The sequence below is a fragment of the Hyposmocoma kahamanoa genome, unplaced genomic scaffold (assembly GCF_003589595.1).
Source record: "Hyposmocoma kahamanoa isolate Upper Pololo Valley unplaced genomic scaffold, ASM358959v1 62, whole genome shotgun sequence".
Lineage (NCBI taxonomy): Eukaryota > Metazoa > Arthropoda > Insecta > Lepidoptera > Cosmopterigidae > Hyposmocoma > Hyposmocoma kahamanoa.
Window position 1 is genome coordinate 2,023,428 of NW_020653850.1, and position 26,329 is coordinate 2,049,756.

The following is a 26,329-nucleotide window of genomic DNA, read 5'->3' on the forward strand; positions in this document are numbered from 1 at the left end:
TACGACTGAAAAGTCGTTGCAAAACCAAATACAAAGACACGACGCAAGCACATGGAAAAATTCGTGAGGTACGCTGGTTCGTTCCGTGGCTTAGTTGGTATAGCGTCTGCCACGGTAAGCTAGAAGACGTCGGTTCGAATCCGGCCGGATCGAAGGAATTTTTCCTGAGTGTTCGATCTTTGTATTAATAATTATAACAAACTAGTGGAGTAATTTCACAAAAAATAATTGAATATCAATTCAATAAAAAATTAGTAAACGAATCTATTAAGAAGTCATATTTTATTTTTTTCTTCTTCTGTATTAAGCATATTTAATAAACTTAATTTCATACAATTCTGAAATGCATAGTAAAAGAGAGCTGGCTGTAGGCCATCATTAAAAACATTTAGGAATTTAAAAAGTAAAACACAATACAAAATGGATACGGATAAAATTTTCGCTGGAATCCAGTAGAACTGGTAACTTCTGACGTACCCAGACCGTCCAGTGATATTTTTTTTGTATGATACGAAATCCCGTATTGCTAAATATTGCTTATTATTATACATGTTTCATAGATTTACGGGGACTAGTTCATAAATAAAAACATTTAAATTTAGTTGCATTTTTTTGAGTTTATTGTGACGTAACCTAAGTAGTCTGCAATGAAACAGTGGTATGGACACAATGTTTCATTGTGTACTATCTTTTTTTTTTTTTTTTTTTATGACATTAAGTAACGGGACGAACAAGTCGTGTGCCTGATGGTAAGCTACACGCCTGCCCATAACAGTTGCGATCTTGTGATGAAGAGTAACCAATCTGTTTGAAAAGACTACGTAGAGCATTTTTATATTTTAAAAATAGGTTTTATTTTATTTTAGTTTATTTTATTTCGGGCATCCAACAGCTTACCATATATTAACAATTTGAAAGATAAACAATCCCAAACAACTACGCCAATTACAGGATACCACAAACATTTATCAAACTTACAAACTTCCGTTAATAATAAATTTTGACATGTTTATATGTACTCTAAAACTTGTAAAAAAGTATATATTATATGACTGTGAAATGTACATTAGTACTAGTATGACTTGTTCTTCATTGTGTAGATGATGAACAGGTGTTGTTTATGTGAGAGCGCGTGTGTGTATGTGTGTGTGTGCGTGTGCGTGCGCGTGCGCGTGCGCGCGCGTGTGTGTGTACATGAAAAAGTAAATTAATAATTATTAATAAGTAAGTTAACTTAAATTTTAAATATTTAATTTCTTAAGAATTATTATTTATTTATTTCCATAATTACAAAAATAACGAAATAATTACCCTGTTTCACTGTTGAATATAAGGTGTTTTATTGTGTACATACCTGTGGACACAATCAAACATTTCCCATTTAAAAAATAAACCTTATTAAAGATTATCCATAAACTGTGTAACAAATCTGTTTAAGACATTCGATGCTCAATTAAATTGCCTATCTGTGTAAAAAAAGTTACCCTAAGTTTAAAGTCATTAAAAATAGCAGAACTATGAATGTTTGAAATTTTGGTGTTTCATTATTGGACATGTGACCCTACCTTAATGACGAATCTGAATTCTATTTACGAGGCAACAACATTTAAATTCCTCCGAATAATACAACCACGCGGTCGCCGTGTAGACTAAAAGACAAGCCAGCGTCACACGCGCGCCCGGTACGCTTATTTAAGTTAAATCGCAAAAGCTAAACAAATAGAGCGTATTTTGCTATGACAGTTACCTGCACGCAGTCTCCGCGAGGCGACCGGCGGCGCCGGCGTGACGCGATGAAATTCGTGTCGAAGAATCTGCCGTAAAGGTAACAGTAGGTAGGTACTTCCCTGGACGATCTCTTTCACAAGGAGCGCTACAGCTACCAAAGCGGTGAGTATCGCCGCTTGTAGACATATAAATGTGACATAACGAACCATTTAAACAACCTTATAACTCCAAAGTGAATTTATTCAAGCAAATTTATGAATCCTGTCCCTGTATTTCAATTTTCCTTCTCGTATCATCTTTTCTCTGACATCACGAAATAAATAGTTGTAGTAACCGTATACAACCATAGGTATTATAATGACGCTTATTCCAAAAAACGTGGTGCGTATATTTGGCCGAAAGTGTTCTAGTTGTGTCACTTTCATGGAGATATACCGTTGAATTGCGTCATCAAACTGAAAACAAAGGGTCGAATGAAATAAAAAGGTGCTGAGGCTGTGAATAAATACAAACTATGTTGAAATTAAACGAGTTCTTGAGTATATCGAAACACCAATAGCATTATTATTATTATTATTTTATAGCCCCGCACTAGAGAAACCCTGTGTCGCGGGTGCTACGGACACACACATAGACAAGCACAAATTACACTCAAACTCACGAGAGAAATATATGTAGGCCATACAAATATTTCTCCTGGCCAGGGAATCGAACCTGGGACCTCTGAGTGGCAGTTCGGCATGGTAACCGTTCGGCCACGGAGGCAGTTCAAAACCACAGAACAGTAAATACAGTAGAAGCGGGTAGTTAGCGTCAGACGCGTGCCAACTATAGGTCTCAAAAAACTTATATGAGCTCAGTCCGCCATTTTAGGTTTGTATGGTATGGTTGTGTCATTCTTTCGTGCAAATTTTCTAAAATTATAGAAAAATGCCTTATTGTGCTGTTTTGGGGTGCAAAAATATTACACGTGGTGGTATTTCATATCATCGGAAAGTCTTATATTAATAAATTTTCAATTACCTGTTTATCGAAATATTTTCTTTGTTACAAGAAACGAAAGTAAAGCTTATACCGCTGCGATAAGGTCGCTTCTTTTTTGGAGAACTAAATTAAATTTAATAACTCCAATTCGTCGTCGTACAACAATTAACCCACAGACAATTAACCGCTAGAACCGCAAAATAATATCGAAACGTCGTAACGTAACGCATTAATAGGTATTGATAATATTGAACTTTCAACGATATGCCAACAGGGTAAAGTTTAGTTTGAGAACTCTACTTGTTCGGTACGGCTGCACCCAACGAGTGGTTTTAAGTCCGCGCAATAGTATTAAGTATGGCGTATATCTTATATCTGTTATATAATAATATGTTATATCTGTGTAAATAGTTTAAGGTTTATTTGTTGTAGGTACTCTAATTTCTTCTAATAGTCTTAAAAGGTAGAAATAAAGTTTGTATGTGTTTCGTATTATTCCAATAAGGATCAAACAGGTATTTAGTTGGAATAGTGAGTAAAATAGAGAATATGATCCGACTCGCGCGCAGATGAACGCATATGCAGCTAGGGCGACTACTTATACATCTGAAGCGGGGGGCAGGGTAGTATAAGTAGGTCGTCCGGCACAAATCTCCTGCGGGCGCTTGACTGAGGTTGTTATGTACCACTTATACAGTTTTTAAGACGTTATGTATAAATTAGCACTAAGAAATGTATAATAGAAAAGTATTTGTAATAGATTAACGTGTGAAAGACGAATAAATAGTACAAAGGGGTGAGGCAACTTTTGGCGGGAAAAGGGAGGCTCGCTCACCTATAAAAGACGCACTGGCGCCAATAGATACACAGTCCAAAAACAGCCTAAGCTCGAGATACATAGAAAAACCCGAAGAAGAGCCAGCAGCCAACCTTACCACACAAAAGCCAGCCTCCAGATCTTCACAGTATATACAATCGTTGTTTAATTTGAAACCAGTCATAGGTGCAACCCGCACAAGTTGGTCCAATCGAGCCGGATTTCATAAACAACGATGTCGATCACAAGAAGAAGCGCAGAAGCCACCGCAACCACAGACAGCGCCGACGCCACAGAAACCGCAGCTACGAAGAAATCAGTCGATCGTCCTACTTCCCTGTCGTCAGAACCCGTGAGAAGCAAGACCAGCCGCTTGGGTTCTTCCTGCGCTCGCGCAAGGCGAACTCCTGAAAATCAAGCTGGAACTTGCCTATGCACGCGTAGCGACCCTGACAGCAGATGACAGCGACGACGACGATGAAAAAACCGTGCTGTCGAAAAGTCAACAAGAGCAACGCATCGACGATTGGCTAGAAACGAACGAGAGACTCAACTACAACGAATCACAGCCGAAGGAAAAGGAACACGAGCTAACAGCACCCCCACAGTCTACTCTACTGTTAGCTCAAACGAGGGAGACGCTCAATGTCTACAACGCCGGACCCGTCGACGCCGCTGCCGTGCGCGGCGGAGTTAGCGTACCACCCTCCGCCGCTGCCGCCGCCGCGCCCGCCGGGAGAAGAGCCCCCTCTACGCCGACGTTCTCGCCTTCACCCCCGCGCCGCCATTACGGAGATTCGATTCGTATGCAGAAAGAAAACGAATGCAGCGGCATTCACGACAATCCACTGCCGGATATGAAGCAAAATACCACTAAGGGAGCACAGAATAGTGATATATCCGAGTTAGCCTCCGCCATCGCAATCGCCGCAACGAAGCGGTCATAGAGAATCGTCGCGATATCACATGGAGCTGCCACAATACAACGGAGCACATCAAGAATGACTATCGTTCAGAGCCGCCTACAATTAAAGTACAAATGAGCGCAACCAACGATGCTAATCGGTCAAGACATTTGACACCTACTCATCGGGAACGAGATACGTCGAGGACAGCGACACCAACCAGTGGCATCCCTAACGCCACTCGGTGGGTTTTTACACAGCACGCACACGCGCATCCTCGGCAAACAAGTGCACTCGACGAACCACGTGACCACCCGACGCGATGAAGATATGGATCGACAGCTGAGGGAATACTTCGCGCTTGAGAACCTCCTCGTCGAACCCAAACGTTCACAGCCGGACCCAGAGGTGCGGGCGCTAGCCCAGCAGGAAAAATCTACCACCACAACGAGTGACGATCACTATCAAACTCCACTATTATGGAAACAAGAGGACGCACTGTAACCCGACAACTAAGAAAATACGCTGAAACGTCTTCACAACATAGAAAGGAAGCTGGACAAAGATGAAAAATTCAAGAAGCGGTACAATGAAGAAATGAAAGCCCTAGTCACAAAGGGCTACGACGAGCCTGCACCGCCGCAGAAACCACAGAGGGTGTGGTACTTACCCCACTTCGGAGTACACAACCCTATAAAACCCGACAAGGTCCGCATAGTCCACGACGCCGCAGCCAAGACACGAGGCGTCTCTCTTAATGACCGCCTACTCACCGGCCCCAACCTACTGCAATCACTACCAGGGGTGCTTATGCGATTCCGCCAACACGCGGTCGCGGTGAGCGCGGACATCAAGGAAATGTTTATGCAAGTCAAAGTCGACCCAAATGACATGGATGTTCTGCGATATCTGTGGAGAGGAGATCGACGCGACGGGGCTCCACCTCGAGAATACAGAATGACGTTACTCTTCGGAGCTTCGTGTTCACCGTCAATAGCGATATATGTGAAGAACACTAATGCCCAGAAGTATCAATATACTCACCCTGAAGCTGTCAAGTCAATAGTGAAGCACCACTACGTGGACGACTATCTACAAAGCTTCAAGACGGAGACGACCCCTCAATATGGTCAGAGGAGCCCCGTCAATCAGACATAGGAGACACGGGTGAATGAGAGGGTACACACGAGAACAGGAAGAGACGTCAAAACACCGTATATGTGGCTGCCATCGCCTCAACGCTTCTCCAGACGGGAACGCCTACTTCGCACTGTGGGCCGAGTCCTACAATTCGTGGACCTCTGCCGTCCCCGCCGAGCTACGACGCACTACAAACGCACGCTGAAGAACAAACAGAATGGTCCAGAGTGGTCAAAAGACCGAAGACACAACGCGCCGTAACCGCGACCGAGAACACTAGAAGAAAAGAAAGCACTATATAAAACGCTCGACGCGACGTATATGAAAGAAGCCGAAAGAATAATGTGTTCTAGTCAGCATGAAGCCTTTTACGAAGAGCTACGCGACCTACGAAATAACAAGCCTCCAGCTCCGTCTACGCACAGTCGACTGCGCCCCCTGGCGGTCGAACTTGCAAACGGAATGATAATACTGAAGACGCGAATCAACGCCGCAGCGGATATCACAGACTCACAGAAACGACCTGCAGTAGGTACTTGACGGGAATAAGTAATAAAAATTTAATTTTTAATTTAATAAAAGTAAAGTTGTACATAGATTACGTACACAGACAACTTAATCACAGTGGAGTCGAAGCGACAGTGAACGAGTGTAAGCAACATTACTGCATTCTACGGGCGTAAGCGTCACGAAAATGACAATACACCGATGTCTTCAGTGCCGCATCGAAAGAGCTACGCTAACAGTCCCACCTACCGGGGACCACCCACGCTATCGACTGGCGCATCACCAGCGCCCGTTCACCTGCACGGGTCTGGACTACTTCGGCCCATTGACTGTCACCGTTGTCCGAACAACACAGAAAAGATACGTCGCGCTGTTCACTTGTCTCACAACGCGCGCCGTACATCTAGAGGTGGTGACCAGCCAGCCTCAGCCTCATGGCCCTCAGACGAATGATCGCGCGCTGCGGCTGCCCGACAGAAATTTGGTCCGACAATGGCACCAACTTCCACGCCGCAGACAAGGAACTCCGCCAGGCGTTCGCCGATGCAGCTCAAAACGAAGCAGAGAAGCATCTCATCAAATGGCGCTTCATCCCTCCTGGAGCCCCCTTCATGGGCAGGGCGTGGGAGCGACTGGTGCGATCGGTGAATATAGCCCTCGACGATACACTTAGGGTCGTATTCCAGAACTGTACTCAATGCTCAAGTCAGGATTTGAGTATGATTCAAAGCACTACAAATCATACTCAAGTCCTTGCCATTAGGGTCGTATTTCCAGTGCTTGAAATCATACTCAAGTCTGCCAAATCCTGACTTGAGCATTGAGTAGAGTTCTGGAATACGACCCTAAGAGAGCGACGAGACCCTCGTCACCTTCCTGGTCGAATCAGAATACACAGTGAACAGCTGGCCACTCACCCGCGTGTCCGTGGATCCATGCGGGCCCGGAGCCATCACCCCAAACCACTTCTTATTGGAGGGATCATACAAATATGTGTAATGCAAATACGGAATCGTCGCCGCGCGCCTTCCCCTTCTTATAGCTGAAAACGACGCGACGCGACGCTACGACTCTGCGCCAGTGAATTGAGCCTTACGCGCGTAAATCTAGGCAGTTCGACGCTTTACACAAGCGAGATGTGACTTTTTACGGAATAAACCATTTTCATTTCTATTCAAGGAGAACCATTTTCCTAAGGGCAGTTTGCAGTAAAACCTGTCGTAATAACTTAACGATGGTTAGTGATTTTTACATACTACGTAACCTGACTCCATGGCATGTCTGCAAGGGTCAGTTCTCTTCTTCAGGAACTCCTCTCTGTACTTTTTGCGTCTTTCAATCTGCCGCTGGATTATTTCACATTCTATTGGAGAATAGCATGCTTTTGACATTCTTCTCTGTTGTTTATTAAATATTTATTTGGGGTAAACTTCTTGAAATAACGTTAAATTAAATTTAAATTCTGTGATTCAACTCGCTTTTGAAAGTTGATCTCAGTCAACAATAAAAAATTACAGTCTGAATTTGTCAGTGACACACATTATGTTCTTCCTATTGTCAAACTTTGTCTCCAAATAGGTGTTAGCCAAATATTATTTGACTGCCATGTTTGCCAGTACTTTTTAATGAAAATACCTGTCATTTTATATAGGGTGTAATCGTTAAGAGTGTCCAGACAATTATTCCGTAAATATTAATATCAAAAACCTTATGACTGATATCAAAAGTACTTAACGTACTTAATTAGTAAAACAATGTCAATAACTTTTTTAAAATAAAACTAGAAATAGCAAAATTGTAATGTTAAACACTACCACACATTTATATGACAATCGTAGAGACTAACTACAAGGAATAGCAAATATAGCTGTAATATAAGCTCATGTTGCTTAATACAGATTTCAGTCTCTCACAAGGTTTGCAACATCTTTTTAATAAACCATTATTTTTATTTTAGATACCTACCTTTTTTAGATTTTCTCCTCTCCCATGGCCTAATTAAATTTTAATTCTTTTAATGAGGCAGTATTCCCATTACCATATATGTATGCATGTTTTTTATGAAAAATGTAGAGCATGAGTAGGTTAGAATATACAGTATGAAAAAAAACCCTTTATCTTTTTATAATTATTTTTATTTAAATTAAACTTGTGTATTAACAATAGTATAACCCTACAGGACATTAGATTGTGTGTGTAAATACACGATTAATCTATTGTAATTTGAATAATCGATCTCTGTACTTGAGTTCGCCGCTACGGATTTTTGCTTCCCTGCCTGAGCGTTCCGTCCATACCCAATAACCGTAGGCAAACATTGGGATAATAATAGTTGCAATTCCAAACAGTGCCGTCCTTCTATTGGATTCGAAAAATTCAAATTGAGTGACTTTCATGGAGTTGAATCTTTGTATGGCTGTATCAAACTGAAAAAAATACTAGTGTAAAGAACTGACTGATAGATTAGCTAAATAAATGTTTCTTCCCATAACATTTATAAGTTACTTTCTACAATGTAAACAATTCAAGAAGATAATAACACAATTACGTAATTAAAGTACATACGACGTATCCAGACTCCGCGGCGTTTTTCCACGGGTTGGTGCGCTGTTTCAAGAATTCTCTCCTCATCTCTAGTCGCCGAGCTGCCTGGGTTTTAGCCAGCTGCAGCTCGGCTTCGGATATGCCATAGTTATTGGCCATTTTAAAGAAAATAACCAAATTCTCACAAAAGTGAGGATTTTCGGAATTATAATCAACTGACGTTTGTTGTGACAGCTACTTGTCATAGAACCATTCACTCTTTGATGATCGCAGCCATACATAAACTATGGAAGCTCCATCCTCAAGCAGCCATATAGGTACAGGGTCAAGAGCACGTCAAGCTTTACACTTAAGACTTAACTCCAACTGTATGCCGCTTACGATAAGAATGGTTCAAAGTACAACAAAGTGTCAAGCTTGATGTGCTCTTGACTGTACCACACCATAAACTAAAATAAAACATTTACGGTTTTTGCGATGAATGAATGACCATGAACGAACGATCGCGATCGAGTTGGTCATAGTGAATGGATCCGCGTCTTCCGGGCACCATCTTTTTGGTTTTCCTTGTTGTCGTTGTCAGTTCGGCTATTTTATAAAAAAGCCGCAACCATGGGTCGTATGCACGCACCTGGGTAATTTATTTGTTAATTTACTTATTGTAATTATGCTCTGAGTGACACCTATTGTTTTTAGTGGTGTGAGAAGTCCAATGTTGAATGAGAAAATTTCTAACCTAGACTGCCTTCAAGGCAACCACATGGCTGTGTTTCAATTATGATTTTTTCGTGTTTTCAGTAAGGGTATTTCCCAATCAGCACTGCCGTACCGCCGCAGTGTTCCTACATGGTTGAAATTGACCGCTGATGATGTAAAGGAGCAGATTTTCAAACTTGGCAAGAAGGGCCTTACACCCTCACAAATTGGTGCGTATTTTTCTCATATCTTTACTTTTAACCTATAGTAAGTTCGTGATATAATCAATAAATGAAAAAGGTAGCCCATAAAAACTTGAAATTATCGAAATAGGGCTCTGTTTCATGTTTCTTGAATGCCCTTTTTTTGAAAAAATCTTTTAGAGGGAAAAATACCAGGTTTTGTGCTGTAGTAAATACAATTTTTTAATCCTATAAACAGATATTACTAGAAGACATGGCAGTATAAAGTTTAATCCTTGCCTATCCTTTTCCAACAAAACCAACAAAATAAAAATGTATAAACTCACAAAATTGTTACCAATAGTGCGTCAAGTAGTTCCATAAGTCACAAAAGATGCACTATTTCTTTACAAATCCTTGCAAAGATTTAGCTTCAATATACAGTAAGCATCACTCCATCTAACTCAACATAATTTCATGTTTCTAAACTAATATTCCAGGTGTCATGCTGAGGGACTCACATGGTGTGGCCCAAGTCAGATTTGTCACTGGTAAAAAGATCCTTCGTATCATGAAGGCTATGGGACTGGCCCCTGATCTACCCGAGGATTTGTACTACCTGATCAAGAAGGCCGTAGCCATGAGGAAGCATTTGGAACGCAACAGGAAGGACAAGGACAGCAAATTTCGTCTTATCCTGGTTGAGTCTCGTATTCACAGGCTAGCTCGTTATTATAAGACAAAGAGTGTGCTCCCACCAAACTGGAAATATGAGTCGAGCACAGCCTCAGCCCTGGTGGCTTAAGTCTAAATAAACTTTAACACACATACATTGTTTTTTCATAGTTTTTAGTGATATTTAGGTTCCTAAGTTCCTGATATTTACGCCTCTCGGTCTCCCCAAAGGAAAGGGTATTAGGCCAAAGTGTGCCTGGCTACTGTAATGTATGTTGAGGACTACACATTTTACAAGGGTTGTGAAACTTTGATTTGGACGTGGTTTCGCTATGATATTTCAAAATTTAAAATTATGGTTGAAATGGTTTTTCTCTCAACTGAGAAACAACCTCTGAGAGTGGTCTCAGTAATGAAAAAAGACTTGGGTCTTTTCATTTATGTAATACTAAAAGTTACTGTTAGTTCTGTGAAAAGTTTAAATAAAACTATAAAATATTTTTTGTAACATACATTGGAATTTCATCCAGAACTTAAAAAAAATACTGAACGGATCTTATTGCGAATAATGTGATTATTTTTTATTTCTACATCATATAAATTTTCCATAAGATATCCATTTATAAACGAGAATAAAATTGGTTTCATTCAGAGTTGCTGAGGATATCAGAATCCGCATCTGTGGTGTAATCTGCAAAGATTAAAATATCAGCACCTGCATTCATCAATGCTGATATTCATTGTGAATGTTCGAGTCATGATATGACCTATAAGGCCGGCTGGAATAATAAACCTTCCAGAAACATAAGGCAAAAAAGCAGCTCAGCTGTTGTTTTAAAATATAATTTTGATGAACTTACACAATGATTAAACTAAGCAGATCATTGACTTACAATTATATGGACGTCAGGTCCACGCTAAAAAGTGTCCGCACTTGTAAGGCGCTAAAATCGTATACAGAGCGCGACACTCCGCTTTAGTCTTCATTTGTTCTACGGACAGCGACATACTGCGATGACAACAATTTAAATTTCGAATAGGTTGACTTGGGACATTTTTTTCATGGTTTTTGTATTAGACCCGTCGTCCATTTATTTGTAAGTCAATGAAGCAGATTGACTATTTCATGAAGTCTTGTTATAAACATCACAAAATCATAGAAATAATATTTTATTACAATACCAAAGAAAATAAAAAGCTTTTTTATGTAGATGGATTCAGTAAGGATGTACACACACCAGCACATCAAACTACACATTGACGAATCTAGTTCCGTTGAACTGGAGGCGATTTTCGAACAAAAATGTGTAGTCTTATGTGCCGTTGTCCGTACATTTTATGCATATTTTCTTGAAATACTCTGCTGATGTTAAGGTAAAAAAATCAGCATTCGCTGATGTAAACAAAAACGTGCATGAGCAACAATCCTGCTTTGATTCAGTACTTTCCATAGAGTTAAATTCAATAAAATGCTAAACTCCTTAACAATAAAAAAAATTTATTTACACAAGTTACAATAAATATTTAAACACAATTTTAACATTATCAATATCACAATTTACTCTTAAATATATAAGTACTAAACATAGGGATTCCAATTGCTCCCATCTTCAGGATGTAGACTATTAGTTATCAATAACACTACATCTACAATCCACCAAATGCCTAAGCCTCCTAAAGTAAGTAACTTCCCAACAGCTGTCCCTGTTTGGCCTAAACAGAACCTATCCATGCCCAAAAACCCTAATAATATACTGTAGATTAACGTAGTAGTGAAGTAATGGCCGGAGTACTTCACGCATGGAAAGCCATCGCGTAGAAAGCTTCTTATCCCATGACATTCGATCCCATCGAACACTTTACATTGCGCCTTTGTAATTTCTACATCTTCATAGTAAACACCACCGTATTTGACGCAGCCGTGACCAAGAGCTTCTTTTGCTGTATGATTGCCTTTGTGATCGTATGGATCGTCGCAATCCAGGAATTCCAAGGGTAGAAAAGTGCACTTAACGAGGGGTCCAAGAGGTCGATAAGGTTCGTCTTTGTATGGGTTGTTTGCAGACTGAGTTGAAGGCAAAACGACGAAGACTATACATGAAATTGTGACTAGTTGGTTCATTTCTAATTAGCTTTGGGTTTACACTCATATAAACTTGTTTTTATTAAAAAATAATATGTACACCACATAAACATGACGATTTCGTCGTTGTTTGACGTTTTGCATTGCATTTATGAAGGTCGATAATGGACTATATCGCACACGAAATGAAACCAATGTCATAACTCGAAATGAGAAAAAACGATTTGAAAATAAAAAAAACATTGAATGAAACCAATATTACATATACTTGTTTCTATTGGATAATTAAGTATTATGTACAAATAAAAATAATCACTTCGCAATAAGATCCATTCAGTATTTTTTATTTTATTTTCATATTTTGTTTTCTCAATTCCACAATTGAGTGTGAATTATATGTCGTCGTCTTTAAAATAATCATTTAAAAAATCTTTAATTAGTTATTCTTAGTTGCATAAAAAATTGATTTCGTCAGTTCACCATTTTAAAGGCACAAGGGTGTTTTACTATCCACGTCTAATAAACGTCGAATAAACTTAGTTCGGCTTATTTGCAGTGGAATTTTTTAATGACAATCATAACATTTTTATTAAGATCTATATGTTTTATTGGAACAGATAAAATGTAAGATGTATGATTTATTTTATGATGGCGAGTAATAGAAGAAGAAATCTGAATAACCTTAAAAATGTGCAGGAAGATAAGCACAGCTGCTTGTATTTAAATCTGAAATAAGAACGATCCAAAGTTCAAAATGTCACGCTTGATGTGCTCCTGGCTATACAGCACCAATAACAAAACTTTTAATGTTCCACTATGGGAAAAGATTTACAATAAAGACTATAATATATACCCCATTCAAGAACGTGTGTACAAAAAGAATGATGGAAGTGGAGGAAGCCAAAGAAATTCATCAGGAAATTTGCCAATGGAGGCCATAAAGTCTGTCTACTAATAGGTATGTATGTACGAGTCTACTTTTCCCAGGCTTTCTATAGCTACCTTTGTAAATAAAGTTATCGTTCAGAATTGATTTTTGTTCATCCAAACTTTCAACAGTCCTGGCACCACATTTATTAACGAAAACTATAATGTCAAACCATGTTCATTCAGCAAAAATTATTGTGTTGTTCGCTGTAATGATTTTTGTTCCTAATTTTCAATAATTCCTTTGCAATTATAAAATATGGAAGTTTTTAACAAGTTCTACACGTCAGTTACAAGTACAGTATCGCAATTATCCGGTGTGCTGCCTGGAAATCCCGTATTAAGAGAGTTCGAGGCCACGCAGTTTGTAGCGACCGCAGGACCAGGTAAAACCATATCAGCTCTAATTGCAGTTTTGGTGCAGCTTTATCTTAACTCTCACTTGCCATTCAGGGCATTGGCTACAAGTTTAAAGTCTTTGTTTTGGCGTAAACATAATAAAGTCAATGTCATACTAATGATTGTTTTTCATAATATGTTTAGTTCTATCATTATTCTAGAAGTATCTTAGTTGAAATTTTAAGACTTAAAGGATTTTTTAAACTATTGAGGCTATTTGAAGATATTCATTGTGGAAATAAATTATAAAAAGAATCATGTGTATGCACCCAATCAGTGTATAAATTCTTTGATATAGTACAAGTAGATTCTTATTTGAACAAAATAAGTTATTTATAAGCAAAATGGGACATAGTTACACAAAAAGGATCCAATGCACATCCAGTCACTTTTAAGATAAGGCAGTTTGAAGTTTAAGTGTTTCTCACTTTTGTTTTATTTTCAAAACTTAAAATGTCATGTAACTCCTGAGATATTTATTTATTTTTATATGTTGGATTTTTTTGCTGATCTAGATCTAGACTTTAGGAACCGTTTGGTACATACAGGGTGTCCCGGAATGCGACGTCAAGCCGGTACGGGGTGATAGGCCAGGTCATAACCGTTATCAGAAAAATCCAAAAAAAAATCTATGTCATGTATTTTAAAAATTATGACCATTTGGAAAAAAAATCGAAAAATATACACCCTGTGACGCATTTTCACTTCCCGTTTCTACAAATTTCCACTTTATTTTCATTTTTTTTTTATTTTGTAACCCTGAGTAATGCTCCTGTAGCTAGTAGTCTAAAATTTTGACCCAACTGCTCTAGTTTTGAAAGAAAATGACACATTATTCCCATATCAAAAAAGAAATTGAATTTTTGGTTCAATTTCAACTGACATTACCGAAAAAAAAATGTACTACACTGGTTGGGCAAGTAGCTTTAAAAGTTGGCACATTTTAAGAGGATTCCAAAATGGTATGACACTTGCTACATTATTTCTTAGATTATGGTCAAATTTTTATTTTTGTGAACGAAACCGGTTTTCAACTATTTTTTATTTCTTAATTTAAAATGATTTAGTGTACCCAATCCTTCCCTCGGAACGGTAACTAACATAATTCTAGTATGAGAGAGCCATTTTACGAAGTGATTGTATATGTTGCAGAGATCCTTCTTTAACAAATATGGTTAATAATACAGAACTCATTCAGGACGCTGCAGTTATACTGTCTATTTGGTTTTTGTTTACTCAAATAAAAAGACACCGAAGATAACATTCAACTTCATTACAAAGATTTAAGAAAATATGAAGATAAATTTGGTTGATTTTCAATAGCAAATATAAATTTATTGATGTTGACATCTATTGTAGAAAACTGAACATGCTTGCTCTTAAGCTTAAAAATCGTCGCAGCGTTATCAGTGTGTTTGACGGCGAATGCTTCCATACAAAATGAGGTACTTCAATACAACGTTAAAAAACACAGCTCTGCGCTCCATCGTGGGGCACGGTGCAGTGTGATAATCGCCTTATTGATAATCATAGTTTAATTTGGCCTCAGCACAGATATATAATACTGTACCAGTACAGATACACAATTACATACAAAGAAATATCTCCTCTCGTAACTACACTTATATGGGTGCTTATTTTTATTCTTAACATTAGATGGTACTAAGTAAACCTATGATGCAATTGTAATGATATTCGAAAAGGACAACAGATGGCAGCTCTTATATTACTGTCAAGGTTGTTGCTCTTCTTCAGGCAGTGATTATTTATACAATAACTTTTTTTTTATAACATCAAGTAACGGTACAAACAAGTTGTGCGCCTGATGGTAAGCTCACTCCATCCATAACAATGCAGTGCCACTCAGAGCTTTCAACCGCAAAGATCTGAAGGGCACTGCCTTTGCGCCTGTCTCCTTGGGACATAGTTGCCAAGTCCCATGTGCCTGTATTTTCACCAGCATCCTTTAAAACAGGAATGCAGTAATGGTCACATTGCTACTTGGCAGCAGAAATAGCTAAGGTAGCAGTACTTCCCTGGACGAACTCTTTCATAAGGAGCTCTACTGCTATTAATGAAACATGTAATAAAATCACGAAGAAGCTGAGTCAGTTACTTTTAATATTTTAAAATAAAAGTTATTGTGTAAAACATTGCTTAGTTTCGAGAGAGAATTCAAAGAAGTTCCATCTATACAATTCATTGCAAACTAACGAATTAATTAAGTATACCATTGAGAAGCCTTGGATTTGTTATCTTTTCAACTATTATCACAATCGTAAATAATTTTTTTAAGCATTCCTAAAATATTGTTTAAATAGTTTTGCATTTCTTTTTTATATTTTGTGCTTCTTGTTTAGTATGACATACCATCTCAAATATTTGAGATTCAAACCTTTGATTTTATCCAATTGTTATTATCTACAATTTTAATTATGTACATACTTAAGTTAATTTGCATGAATTGATACCCCTCGGCTTGAGTAACACGCGAAAGTAATAATTGCCAATTTACAACTTGTGCGCTGTTGTTTGTCTAGTGACAATATATGCAATTAATGTTTCCCTACTAAGACCAAACAAGGCAATCCCAGTGGTTTCTTACTCATTCCTCTGAATTAGTAGTTGTGTATTTAAGCAATTTGATAAAAGGAGGTTCAGAACAAAACCTGGCAAATATGATAAATTTCGATTCTAATTTCGTACATCTGTGCATTTGAATAGTATTTTGAAGTAATATTAAGCAGTTGCTGTTTAAGTTGGATAAATTATTCAGAAACATACAAAACCTACCATTTGACGTTAAAAAAGAAGAACAAGTCGAAATGTGACTTGTCCGTTTTTGTTCTGACGCTCCACAATCCCCAAGCATAATTTGCTTACCTATAAAATAAAAGATAATTTCTATTCCAATAATGTTGTTTACCAGAACGACAACGTTTTCTATTGAATATTTTACAATGTTGCCAAATAATTAGGTAATGCGTAAGTAATAATTTTTTGAATGTTATAATATTGAATGTAATATATCTTTCTGTACTAGTGCTTTTTACAAGGTCTCATAATAATTTATAATAACCCACTTGCAATGATGATGATGTTTAAAAAAAAATTTGTTTTTATCTCAAACTTTTTCTATACAATACAATTGTAATTGCGCCAACTATATTTATTTGACAAATTTAAAGTTTGGTAAGCCAAGCATTTGTTTAAATTCCTGCGAAAGAAAAGAAAAGAATATTGTGACAAACAGACCGATAGACTTGGCTCTGAGTTAGAATTACTGGTGATCACATTAGATCACTTTTTGGTTACGATGATGAGAAACTCTACTTTTGTGTAGATATAAAAATTCATTTAGTTTTAGCTTATTACGTATTTGTCAACACTGAAATCATATCACTTATGGAAAAATTTACATAAGTAATATGAGACACTAAAAACTGTTTATAGGAGAATTTGAAAACTATTACTTTATTTGTGATAATTTAGATAATTTTTTATATTTAAATTATACATTTTCCACTTAACTCTACATGTATTTTCTTAGTTAGGTGATACTGAATAACAACCCAGCTTATAAACAAAATGTAATCTGTTACAGGTCTTCTATGGAAAGTGTATAAGGGCTACAAAAAATCCACAAAACAGGAGGCTTCCATATTTGTTTTTGAGAAAAAATGTTTAGAAAAGTGGCAAAAAGGCGACAGGGATGCTATGATAGACATATTGAAACACGGCATTGTACAACTCACCAAACTACGACATCCCCAGATTTTAACCGTACAGCATGGTCTTGAAGAAAGCAGGGAAAGCCTAGCATTTGCCACAGAACCTGTATTCGCAAGCCTCGCAAACATAATCGAATACCAAGATACTCCGCCCATACCACACCTAAAAGATTACCAACTCTATGATCTCGAAATTAAGTATGGTTTGACGCATATTGCTGAGGGATTAGCATTTTTACATAATGATGTCAAGCTTTTACACCGTAACGTGTGTCCAGAGTCAATCTTGGTCAATCAGCAAGGCGCTTGGAAGATATTTGGGTTTGATTTTTGTATTGCAAATACAGCAGGGCCTGGGGCAGAAACTTTCTGGCCTTTCCAAGAGTACTGCCCGGCAAATCATCATTTGACTCAGCCTAGTCTTGACTTTTTAGCCCCAGAAATCGTAGCAGCGAAAACACATTCCCAAGCTAGCGATATTTATTCGCTCGGAATGCTTATTTACACGCTGTATAGTCAAGGGCATAAACCGCTTGGTATGGTAGGATCTGATATGAACAAATATAAACAGTTAATAAATTTACTGCGAACGAACATCAATGCGAAGCTGTCTTGCATCCCAGAAAATTTGAAGGAATACGTTAAGTTGATGCTGAATAATGTACCTCAGTTGAGACCCGATCCACATCAGTTTTTGAAGGTAAGTTAAATAATGCTAGTTTTTTTAAGATGAAATCATTATGTTTATGAAGCTTGGAGTGGGTATGGAGAAAACATAAGCAAATAAAATACTCAAGTTCCAAATACTGAGGGACGAAGAAGAAAACAATTGAACGATTGTTTTAGTATGTTAATGATTTTAGTTTATTCCGTAAGTTATTTTATTAACCACTTAAAAGTGAGACCTATTATTATAATTTTATAATAATAATGTACCAGAATTACACTAATTGCCTGGTTTTAAACTAGCACCGGAATTCACTCCGGCACTACCCGGAACACCCATACCAGAACCAAAATCGATTCATTTCTTAAACTGATCACGCCACAAATTGAATTCGGAATTATTTAACCTCCAAATGCAAATCGTTGGGTTACCAAGATCGTCATCGCTATTTTAGATTCTCGTATCTCCCATTGACTAAGAGATAAATTTTGACTTTAGCAATGGCACGGACAGCCAGGGTCAGATACTCCGGTTCAAGAACCGGCGACCGATAAACAAGCATTTAGAAAAATTCATGAGGTCCGCTGGTACGTTCCGTGGCTTAGTTGACATAGCGTCTGACACGGTTTGCTAGAAGACGTCGGTTCGAAACCGGCCGGATCGAAGGAATTTTTTCTAAGTGTTCGATCTTATAACAAACTATTAAGATACTATTATACTAATTATAACAAACTAGTGGAGTAATTTGAATATCAATTCAATAGAAATTTAATTGGGATTATATCAGTGACGGCCACAACTCACATATTGGTGACTTCGTCTGCCATATAGAGATACTTATTATGGTGGCTTATTCAGAGTGCCGGGGACAAAATGGGGTAGATGAACGCACTGACTGACCTTGGGTTGTTTCTTCGATAGTTGCGTCGGTCGCCGGTCTTTATGTCTGTCCAGGTGTTGGGGGGTTGTCGCGCTGTCCACTCTAGTCTCTCTCAGACTGATGATGTATTAAGATGATTTTCCGTATTGTCGTTGGACAACTGCTACGGTGATATCGCGTCAAAGCGACCGTTCGCTAGCGCGGCTTAGTTGCAACAGAACCCGTCAAAACGGGGAATGTCCTACCCTCAAATCAATGCGTTTTTTACGATAGGAACAGAGGGTGGGTGGTGGGTGGGTAGATCTTTTGGGCATTTGCGAAGAAGCCTACGCAAACGCCCAAATAGCTTATGCTGTTCTTTATCACTGCAACCAGTTACATCATCTGTTCACCAATAATATTACAATTCAGAGTCACGACCAACAAAATCAAAGAACTGAGCGTTTTTATTAGCATCGATTATTTTTTCCTCATCTGGCTGGGACAGTGTTTGCCCAAAATCGACTTTCGATGAGATTTCTCAGTAAATTCATAACTCCATTGTTTTTATAAAATAATGTTAAGTCATTGACTTACAATTATATGGACGTCGGGTCCGCGGTAAAAAGTGTCCGAACTTATAGGGCGTTAAAATCGTATACAGAGCGTCATTCACGCTTTAGTCTTCGTTTGTTCGACTGACAGCGAAGCAAGCAAAATGAGACAATACTGCGATGACATTACAATTTAAATTCAACGTTTTAGATTTTTCATATTCCTTTACATGTCACTACGTTTAAATAGTCAACCTTGGGACATTTTTTTCGTGGTTTTTGTATTAGACCCGTCCTCCATTTATTTCTAAGTCAATGTGTTAAGTACATTATTGTTGTGATTTTTTTTTTCAGATACCTTACTTCGAAGACGTCGGCGTGAAGGCATTGAATTATCTGGACTCGCTATTCCAATGGGACAATTTACAAAAATCACAATTCTACAAAGGCCTGCCGCAAATAGTGCAGAATATGCCTCATAGGATTTGCGTGTATCGCGTCGTACCTTGTCTTGCAAAAGAGTTTGTTAACCCACCTATGGTTCCTTTTGTACTACCTATTGTCTTGCTCATTGCTGAAAAAGCCACGCAAGAAGAATATATTCGACACATACTACCGATTCTGAAACCAGCTATGACGATACAAGATCCTATACAAATTCTTCTTATTTTCATGCAAAAGATGGAAGTTATTCTCAAATTGACACCCGCGGAAGAAGTTAAAAGTGACGTACTTCCAATGCTTTGTAGAGCGTTGGACTCAGACGCCCAACAAATCCAAGAACTTTGCTTATCAGTTCTGCCCACATTCGCCTCGTTGATAGATTATCCTGCTATGAAAAATGCTCTTCTACCTCGTATAAAGAAGCTATGTTTGTCAACCAATTATGTTTCCGTGCGTGTTAACTGCCTGTTGTGCATCGGGAAGTTGCTGGAGCATTTGGATAAGTGGCTGGTCTTGGATGAGATCATTCCTTTCCTGCCACAGATAACCTCAAGAGAGCCGGCAGTTGTGATGGGCATATTAGGTAATTATAGTACTTAAAAAAGAAAGTCAAAGTGTTGCTGATTTCCCTGAGAAGAACGAGCAAGAAACTCTAGGGATTGCTCTTTTCAAATAAACTTAAATGCTATGGAATACACTTTGAATCAAATTTATGTGGATTCTGGAGCCGTGTCGTCTTTCCATACATTTTTATCTAACGCGTAGTCTTCAATTTTGTAATATGACTGTTCAATCAAAATATTTTTAATGTATCGAGTTCTTAGGTTTTCGCGATTGTTACACATAGGAAATGAAACTGTTTTTCCGGATTTAAATCGCGTATATTTTTCTTTTTAATGTAGTTTTTAAACTTAGGAAATGATAATATATGCTCCGGAATCTTATTGTAAAAACGTATACAGTTCCCCTTAAAAGAGTCGTTTACTTTGGTTAAACGAAATCGTGGTACCATGAGTTTAGACTTAGCTCTAAGGTTAATATTAAAAAATAAATACCACCCTCAAATTCTGAGAATGACTAGATGTCGAGGTGCAGCCACTTAAAACTAATTGGGATCATTAATAGCTAAATTTTGCCTGTTTTACGCCACAAGTAACAAGCTAGCAGGCGATTGACAACCACATGATGCGTCATTCTGTCGTAAGATGGCGCTGTTTGTCTCTTACATCGATTATGAGGCAGGAGTCCTTCCACTCATATTAAAAAAACTATTGTTTTTCACATTTACGTTTCAGGAGTCTGCAAGCTAGCCCTCAGTCACAAGAAGCTCGGCATTACAAAGGAAATAATGGCAACCAAAGTGCTACCATTCCTCATACCTCTCTGCGTCGAGAACGGGTTAACCGTAAACCAATTCAACGCAATCATAGCACTTGTCAAACAAATGATATCTATTGTGGAAACTGAGCATAGAGCTAAGTTGGAGCAACTTAATTCAATACATAACGAGTCTAAGTAAGTTTTGTTCTTATTAAGTATGTTCAATTTTTGTCCATGGAAGAATGATCTATCCCAGCCGTCAGCAAATCGAGGCTAGCGAGCCATATGTGGCTGTTCGGACTCTACAAGTGTAGCTCTTCCACAAAATACTGATACCAATGAAGTTATACAAGTGTGGATGGGAGAGTTGGAAGAGGGCAACCTAAGCGAATGTATCTCAATCAGACTTAGGATGTTTTCAGCAAAAACCAGCTTAGGAGTACCCTAATGTTAATAACAATGTACAGTCAAGAGCACATCAAGCTTGACACTTTGTACTTTGGACCATTCTTATCGTAAGCGGTATAGAGTTGGATTTAAATCTTCGGTGTCGAGCTTGACTTGCGCTTATATATAGTTTAAGTTTATAGAAATAGCTATAGAATTAAATTTCAATTGCTGCACCCTTGATATATCGGTCTGTTGATTAATAAGTTTGCCGACTGACCTGACCGAAAAGTATATTATTAAAAAATACACAGAATTTTGTAATGTATCTGAACAGTGTGATAATAATAATAAAATTTCCAGGGGCTTAGAAACGACACTCACTTCACCAGGAACGCTGGTCCCATCAATGCCTCCAAGCTCAGACGTTGACAAAATGTTCTCCGGTTTGGGCATAGAGCCATTCTCATTGGACGCATCTACTACTAAGGAATCCTTGAACATCAAACCTTTGGCTAGCGGAACACATACATTGAGCATTGAGGAGAAGAAGAGGTGAGTTTGACACTACTGCAACATTACAAACTTTCAATAAAAGCTGTTTGCTCCAATGCCAACAAAGAACAATTGTATATTATGTTAACCTATTTCTAGTCCCATGTGTCTGTTATTTCACCAGCACCCTGAGCCTTCAAAACCTGAACACAGTAATGCTCACATACTGCTTAACGGCAGAAATAGCTAAGATGGCAGTAAAATAATATAATTGTACAGCATCCATAAAATCAATTTTACCAGTATACATTACATTTGATATTAAGTTCTAGTTATAAAGTAATCGAAAGTATCAGGACCCCGATTCAGAACTCGTTTACGGAGTTACTCGGTGAAATAGATTATAAGAAAAATGAAAATCTTTTTATATACATTTTTAAGACTTTAAGGCCTCAAATATAGGAATGTATGTATGTACCTGTCTTGCATTAAAATAAATTAACAAAATTGAACAAAGTCCATGCTTTATTTAAAATAATAAGAGATTTCCATATTACATTCTTGCTTTGTAAACAATAGGGTGTTCGGTAACTTGCATTCGATAATGTGTTCTAAATAAAGTTTGTAGCCTTTGCCGGTCGAGAGGTTCGAATAATCGTACTGGTGTGACGTCATTTCGGTTCGGATTCGAATACTACAGTTTGACGTTCGATTCGGGTATTGTGAATAAAATCGTACGATATCTTTTGCTTTATATCAAATCGAATCGGTCGACAACTGAGTTATCGTAAGGTTCTGGATTAAGATACAATGCTATTATTCAATTGTACCTGTCTTGACCGATCGATGTGCCTTGAGATTGTGAAGTGCCTGTTGTGGATAGCCATGTCATTTACCACCAGGCCCACGACTTGTTCATACCATTAATTAATATCATAAAAAAATAAAAATATACTTCGCGTCATCATTTATGAGCGATATGGAGATTGTGCGATGATTCTTTATTAACAAACGTCACGTCAGTTTGACAGTTGTTAAAATTTGACAGTTGTTAGTGATAAACGGTAATAACTATCAAAATTTATGGAAATTAGTTTCATTATGATATAGCGTCTCCTTGGACTTACTCGTTCACTCCAGTGCAGTGGGACGTACATGGGTTGATGTAATAATTGAATGTAATTTTTCATTACAGAATAGCGAACCAGCAAGAAACAGCGCAACGTTATGCATTGCATCAAAGGTTGCCTTCCCCTAAAAGTGTTGCTACGCCTGGCTTTGCCCCCAAGAAGCCTGTCGACCTCACACGTACGCTCTTAGAGTCGAACTTGAACCAATTAACAACAACCAAATCCTTAAACCCGAACATTCGTCCAGGTGTTGCTTCTACTGTTCAAAATTTGAATGTTAACCCCACAGTGCCCAATTCAACGATGTCCTTTCAAACTACAAACTTTTATCGACCATTAGGAATGGAAAACGCAAATCCGCTTTTACAAAGCAACCAATGGGAAAACAGTAATAATTCCCATATAAACAATAAGTGGATGAAACAAAGTAATCAGACACATAACATGCGACAGGATTGGTCAGCTTTCGAATCTCTACTCCCCGAAGAGAGTCAAGGTACAAGTAATAATAATGACGTAAAAAAACTGAACACAAATGAAATGATGGATTTCTTGAGTTAAAATATTTTGAATGCTAGAACAGAATTTGGGACAAAAAACTTTACGCCACAGCTACATTAAAAAAGCGGTTATTAATAACTCTGTGCATATCGCACGCACAGAAAAAGTCCTATCTGCAACGTAATAATGACTGAAAATAAAAAATTGTTACGTATCATGACCGTAAACCCAGAGGCGTAGGTAAAGGGCATACGCTTTATCATTAGAATGAAACCACACAGCTCTGTACAGCCTCCATCCAACAGCTTCCACCAATCCATTTCGTCCAAGGAAGTATTAGAGGTCAAAAAGGTAAACAAATATGGCCGACTGACAATAAATATGTACAAGAACATCAGTTTTATTTAAATTTCAAATCCAGTTTCAAATCGCTATTTTGTATAAATTTGCATAGCAATGATAAAACGACTACTATACCTGTAGGCCTATATTGAATGTTCTAATGCCTGGTGGAAGTCCTTTCTGGCCTTCTCTAAAATTAGACTAGTCGCTAGTGGAATTGATCTCTTCTTCTTTATAATGTTATAGCTTCATCGATACCATCGATGATTCCGCCAATGTCGAAATAAGGAACACACGCGTTTTTTTAATTTAATATTTGACTCGTGAATTTCCACACAAATCACTGAGAGTAGAATCTACAACAACAGAGAACTTACGCAAACTATTACAGAAACAAATTGTTATTTTTAATAAATTTACATAGGACATATACAAAGGGAGAGTGGGCTGACTTTAGGAGAAAGTTGATATTAACAAGACGGGGGATTTTAGGGGGCAGGATATCATAAAGAGTAGTGAGGATATGGTTACAGTAAAAACAGGTGCACACGGATCTTAGCCAAGAACACAGGAGGCGAATAATTGCGGAGGTAATATTTTTCGGAATGGAATTGGTCTAAAATGTAAACAAACATCTGTCAAACTGACATATCATAGATAATAAACATTTTTTTCTGGTTGGTTTTAATAAATCTGCTAAAGCAGGTTTTACTTTTGACATTGAGAGTTTATTTAACGAGTTTAATATTACCTACCCTTTCACATTTGCATATATTGCGATACTTAAAATATATTTTTGTAATGGAAACCAGAGAAGCCCAAGCGCCCGGCTTTTACCCAGAGCTTTGTTAACGCTGGATTTAAATAAGGCTAAATTACTAGGAAAACTATTTACAACTAAATATTTCTTGTAAATCGGGTTTTGTTCAAATTTAATGATTTTGTTACAAATCGATATATTATAAGTTAATTCTTTCATTAAAATCCATTAAAAAAAAATACCATTAACCAGCCGGTGAAACCATGTGTCCGGACAATTTTTTTTTACATTACTTGCTAATGTTTACCTGTGATTATCCTATGCGCAGTAAGTGAGAATCGTATTTGTTGATTGTTCCTTTTTAGTTTAAGAACAATTTTTACACCGAAATTTTAAATATTGTAACATACCAAATTAAATATTATTAACATAGTGGTTTCCGTTCACGGTTTTGGACGGAAATAAGGTATAATTGGGTGCTTTGAGTAAAAACCCGGATGGATAGAATTTTAATACCATGCCCATCTTTAATGGCAACACATTTGTTTACATTTTTGATCTCGAATTTTATCACCGAGTATAGGCGGAGACCGACGATCGGAGCTGGCTTCTCATTCCTTTTAAGTGGAATTATTGAAAAATAGATTATCATGCTGCGGTCTATCTCTGATTGGTCTACTAGATATGCACAAGGTATAATGTCTCATGCAATATTATTGCGAATGATATCTATTTTGTAACTTTATAGCCACGATCACGTGATAAAAGTAAATATTTACGTCAAATTATTTATTTGAATGAGGGTATATGCATTTGAAATACATTTTTGTATACAACACTTATTTATTAGAACTATACTAAAATAAAATATAGATATAAAATGACACAATATAATGTATCTTTAAAATAAAAAATGCTAGTTGATAATCTGCTGTATTTTTTTCGCCAATTGTGCAGCCGGTAGCTCGTATAAACGTGTTTATTAAAGTTTATCTTATCTTAATTAGTCCATTCCAATATAATTGTATCCAGAATGATTGATAACCACGATGTATAGATTGTGTAACAAAAAATATAGCAGATTGGTTTAACGAATCCTACGTTCTTACAATTTAACTTTGTTCAAAAACTTAGAGAAATAATATTTATTTAACACTTTTTACATTCCTTCGATTTGGCATACAAAATTTAGATTTGTTTCATAGGTTTGTTCAGGAAGTAGAGCAATGTCAAAAGTGATAAAACTAAACTTCTTTGTACACAAATAGAATGGACACTATAAGGTCGCCTTCAAATTAGACCGCTGCTGCAGTGGCGCGGCAGCCGCGCGTTTGTAGCGCATCAGCAATTTTTAGTTCAGTATTCTGACTGCAAAAATGTCGCGCGCGTGTCATGACAATGGCGCTCACGGAAGAAAAAACAATGGAAGTGCCTAAAGCCTCAATTACTATCAGAACCGCTGTCGCCAAAACTCCCACATTCATAATTTGGAACACTATGAAATCTTGATAATGACTGGTCGTAATTTCAAATTTAAAAACAAATTCTGGTC

The 26,329-nt window shown here is 37.6% G+C and overlaps 4 protein-coding genes across 6 annotated transcripts; 2 read left to right on the forward strand and 2 right to left on the reverse strand.

The window, feature by feature from the left end:
* Nucleotides 1-8,231: 8,231 nt before the first annotated feature.
* LOC113229828 lies at nt 8,232-8,850 on the reverse strand. The gene is made up of 2 exons (XM_026463507.1): nt 8,647-8,850; nt 8,232-8,507 (listed from the first exon to the last, which is right to left on the reverse strand). Exons 1-2 carry the CDS (start codon nt 8,782-8,784, stop codon nt 8,295-8,297), a joined length of 351 nt encoding a protein of 116 aa, XP_026319292.1. The 5' UTR covers nt 8,785-8,850; the 3' UTR covers nt 8,232-8,294.
* Nucleotides 8,851-9,159: 309 nt separating this feature from the next.
* LOC113229524 (40S ribosomal protein S13) lies at nt 9,160-10,418 on the forward strand. Its single transcript, XM_026463151.1, has 3 exons — nt 9,160-9,260; nt 9,424-9,551; nt 10,004-10,418. Exons 1-3 carry the CDS (start codon nt 9,238-9,240, stop codon nt 10,306-10,308), a joined length of 456 nt encoding a protein of 151 aa, XP_026318936.1. The 5' UTR covers nt 9,160-9,237; the 3' UTR covers nt 10,309-10,418.
* Nucleotides 10,419-11,663: 1,245 nt separating this feature from the next.
* On the reverse strand, nt 11,664-12,327 carry LOC113229859 (TM2 domain-containing protein CG11103). The gene has a single exon (XM_026463546.1). It carries the CDS (start codon nt 12,298-12,300, stop codon nt 11,758-11,760), a length of 543 nt encoding a protein of 180 aa, XP_026319331.1. The 5' UTR covers nt 12,301-12,327; the 3' UTR covers nt 11,664-11,757.
* A 1,120-nt stretch (nt 12,328-13,447) lies between these two features.
* Nucleotides 13,448-25,969, forward strand: LOC113229858 (SCY1-like protein 2). Of its 3 annotated transcripts, none has more exons than XM_026463544.1 (7): nt 13,448-13,574; nt 17,192-18,018; nt 19,753-20,425; nt 21,138-21,357; nt 21,913-22,104; nt 23,240-23,591; nt 23,943-25,969. In XM_026463544.1, exons 1-7 carry the CDS (start codon nt 13,448-13,450, stop codon nt 24,081-24,083), a joined length of 2,532 nt encoding a protein of 843 aa, XP_026319329.1. In that variant the 3' UTR covers nt 24,084-25,969. The 3 variants fall into 3 exon arrangements, with proteins under 3 accessions (XP_026319329.1, XP_026319330.1, XP_026319328.1); XM_026463545.1 differs by having other exon boundaries at nt 23,240-23,680; nt 23,857-24,069; XM_026463543.1 differs by having other exon boundaries at nt 23,240-24,069.
* Nucleotides 25,970-26,329: the final 360 nt, after the last annotated feature.

Bases quoted from the DNA above. Each gene is read 5' to 3' on its own strand.
- LOC113229524 (XM_026463151.1), top strand. From the start codon at position 9,238: ATGGGTCGTATGCACGCACCTGG. The intron at 9,261-9,423 runs GTAATTTATTTG...TCGTGTTTTCAG, and splicing joins GGTCGTATGCACGCACCTGG to TAAGGGTATTTCCCAATCAG. The intron at 9,552-10,003 runs GTGCGTATTTTT...CTAATATTCCAG, and splicing joins CCTTACACCCTCACAAATTG to GTGTCATGCTGAGGGACTCA.
- LOC113229859 (XM_026463546.1), bottom strand. From the start codon at position 12,300: ATGAACCAACTAGTCACAATTTCATGTATAGTCTTCGTCGTTTTGCCT.
- LOC113229828 (XM_026463507.1), bottom strand. From the start codon at position 8,784: ATGGCCAATAACTATGGCATATCCGAAGCCGAGCTGCAGCTGGCTAAA. The intron at 8,508-8,646 runs GTATGTACTTTA...TATTTTTTTCAG, and splicing joins CCGCGGAGTCTGGATACGTC to TTTGATACAGCCATACAAAG.
- LOC113229858 (XM_026463543.1), top strand. From the start codon at position 13,448: ATGGAAGTTTTTAACAAGTTCTACACGTCAGTTACAAGTACAGTATCG. The intron at 18,019-19,752 runs GTAAGTTAAATA...TTTTTTTTTCAG, and splicing joins ATCCACATCAGTTTTTGAAG to ATACCTTACTTCGAAGACGT. The intron at 20,426-21,137 runs GTAATTATAGTA...TTTACGTTTCAG, and splicing joins AGTTGTGATGGGCATATTAG to GAGTCTGCAAGCTAGCCCTC.